This window comes from Trichechus manatus, unplaced genomic scaffold (assembly GCF_000243295.1).
Source record: "Trichechus manatus latirostris isolate Lorelei unplaced genomic scaffold, TriManLat1.0 scaffold01221, whole genome shotgun sequence".
Lineage (NCBI taxonomy): Eukaryota > Metazoa > Chordata > Mammalia > Sirenia > Trichechidae > Trichechus > Trichechus manatus.
Window position 1 is genome coordinate 3,114 of NW_004445157.1, and position 2,014 is coordinate 5,127.

At 36.9% G+C, this 2,014-nt stretch overlaps 1 protein-coding gene across 1 annotated transcript in view; it reads left to right on the top strand.

The window, feature by feature from the left end:
- The window catches only part of LOC101359090 (17-beta-hydroxysteroid dehydrogenase 13-like), a gene marked incomplete at both ends in the record, with an annotated part of 6,724 nt that overhangs the window by 2,053 nt on the left and 2,657 nt on the right, over window positions 1–2,014 (top strand). Inside the window, one exon of the mRNA XM_004391149.2 lies at window positions 942–1,048. Coding sequence (XP_004391206.2) covers window positions 942–1,048 — 107 coding nt within the window. The remainder of the gene's footprint in view (window positions 1–941; window positions 1,049–2,014) is intronic.

The window sequence follows — 2,014 nt, forward strand, 5'->3', positions numbered from 1 at the left end:
AATTTCCTCTCCCTTGGTAGACAGCATTATACAAATTAATCTCCCAGTGCTTTAATATTAGCGTAGAACCTAGAGCAAATCTGTATTCTGGAAGAGAGAAGGAAAAAAGAGTTGTCCCCTACCTTCTTCAGCCCCTCACACATGTGTGAATTGGTTATCATGCCCAACAAACTCTATGGAGTCCTCATATATCAGTTATCTATAGCTGCTAACACATTACACCAAAACTCAGTGGTTAGAAAAACAATAAATATTTTCTTTTCACAGTTTCTGGGGGTTAGGAATTTAGGGGTGGTGTGGTTTGATGGTTCTGACTCTCATGAAATAAGATCCAAGGATGGGTCTATAAAATGCTCAGAAAATGTTGCTATTTCTCACAAAAAAGTAAAGCTTTTTGGAGAAAAAGAAACACTTTGTTTCCTGTAACATCAATATATAATGCACAGTATTTCAAATAGGGAGATCCTAAAGCTAATCATGATGCATAGTGACTGTAGGTCAGTGCAGAACTCTTAGTTTATTCGACTCAGCTGTCTTGATACAGGTACAGAGAATTTCAACTCTTCTAACTGGAATGATAAAGCTCCAAACCAAGAAATTACATGGTATCAGATTATCACAGGGAATTCTTCCAGTTCTGAGGACTCTGAAATGTTTCCCTTAATATTGTTTGAATGCCATATCCAAAAAGGAGCTCTTTGATTCCTTCTGAAGGAAGATGGGGGAATATTAGAATGGGTTCTTGACATGTGGTTATAGTACATGGCACTCAATGTCAGCTCAAACCAATAAAATGTTTGTCTTTTTAATTTCTATCATTTGTATAGAACTAATTATGGAATTTTGGCATGCTTTTCATTTCATTGCAAATATAAAACTACCTGATTTGGAAACATAATGCTTGTGGTGTTGTTTCTTTTCTCACTGCGATTATCCTTAAGATCGTAAAAGCCCTTCTTCCATCAATGATGAAGAGAAATCATGGTCACATTGTCACAGTGGCTTCAGTGTGCGGCCACAAAGTGGTTCCTTATCTCATCCCACATTGGTAAGTATCTCTTTCTAGCAGTGCTATATACATTTTATACCTTTAAGGGGTTATTAGCCCCCATATCCCAATCTTCACAGCAGGGTAGTTTGGATTTATAGAATTTAAGTAGTAGTTTTGAATAACGTCTTTAAAATGACTCCTCTTAAAACAATGAAATTGCTTGTAATCATCTTTAAAATATTTTAAGATCCTGAAAACTCCTCTGTAGAAAGCAATGAAAGGAAACAGTAATGCCAAGCGTATTTCCATTGGACCCTGGAGTGAGTAGTGAGTAGATGTTGATAAGAGAAATAGGAAACCCACAGACTAAGAAGCAAAACATGCAGAAGTCCAAAGGAACACAAATCTATGCCAGGCCTGGGTACCCAAGATAAGCCTATGAGAGTGGTCCCTGGACCAAAACGTTTCCAGTGTGCTTGTGCTGGGAAAGGTCATATGTGTGTGTGTAAGCCTCTGCCTGAGTAAAAGACGTAGATGCCTCACTCCACTCCTGACCAAGGACAAGAAGGGAAGGAGGTGGTAGGCTCTAAGGATACACTATTTCCAAAATGTCCTTTCTTATAAAATCCTCTAATAACACCTCATTTCCTTCCCTCTGCCTTGTATCAACCTCATAGAAAAATTTAACTTGGCCAATTATTTTTGCAACTGCCAACAAATGAGTACTAGTGATAGGTTTGTAGGTAGGTAATTGGTTGATTTATTATTTACTTATACATACATATCAAAGGTTACCGCTACTCATGAACCAAATTATTTCTGATACTGAATGCGATCACAGATACATATAAATTTCAAAGTAGTTGGAAGTGTTGGTGTTTCAAGCTGCCTCCGTACTGTCTTAAAACACAGTACAGAGATTAAACATTTGCTATGTTATTAATGCTTAAAAATGTAGAAATGCAATATAATAGTTTTCCTTTTTTCCTTCTCCTTCAAGAAAGCAACCAGCCTTTAACTTTA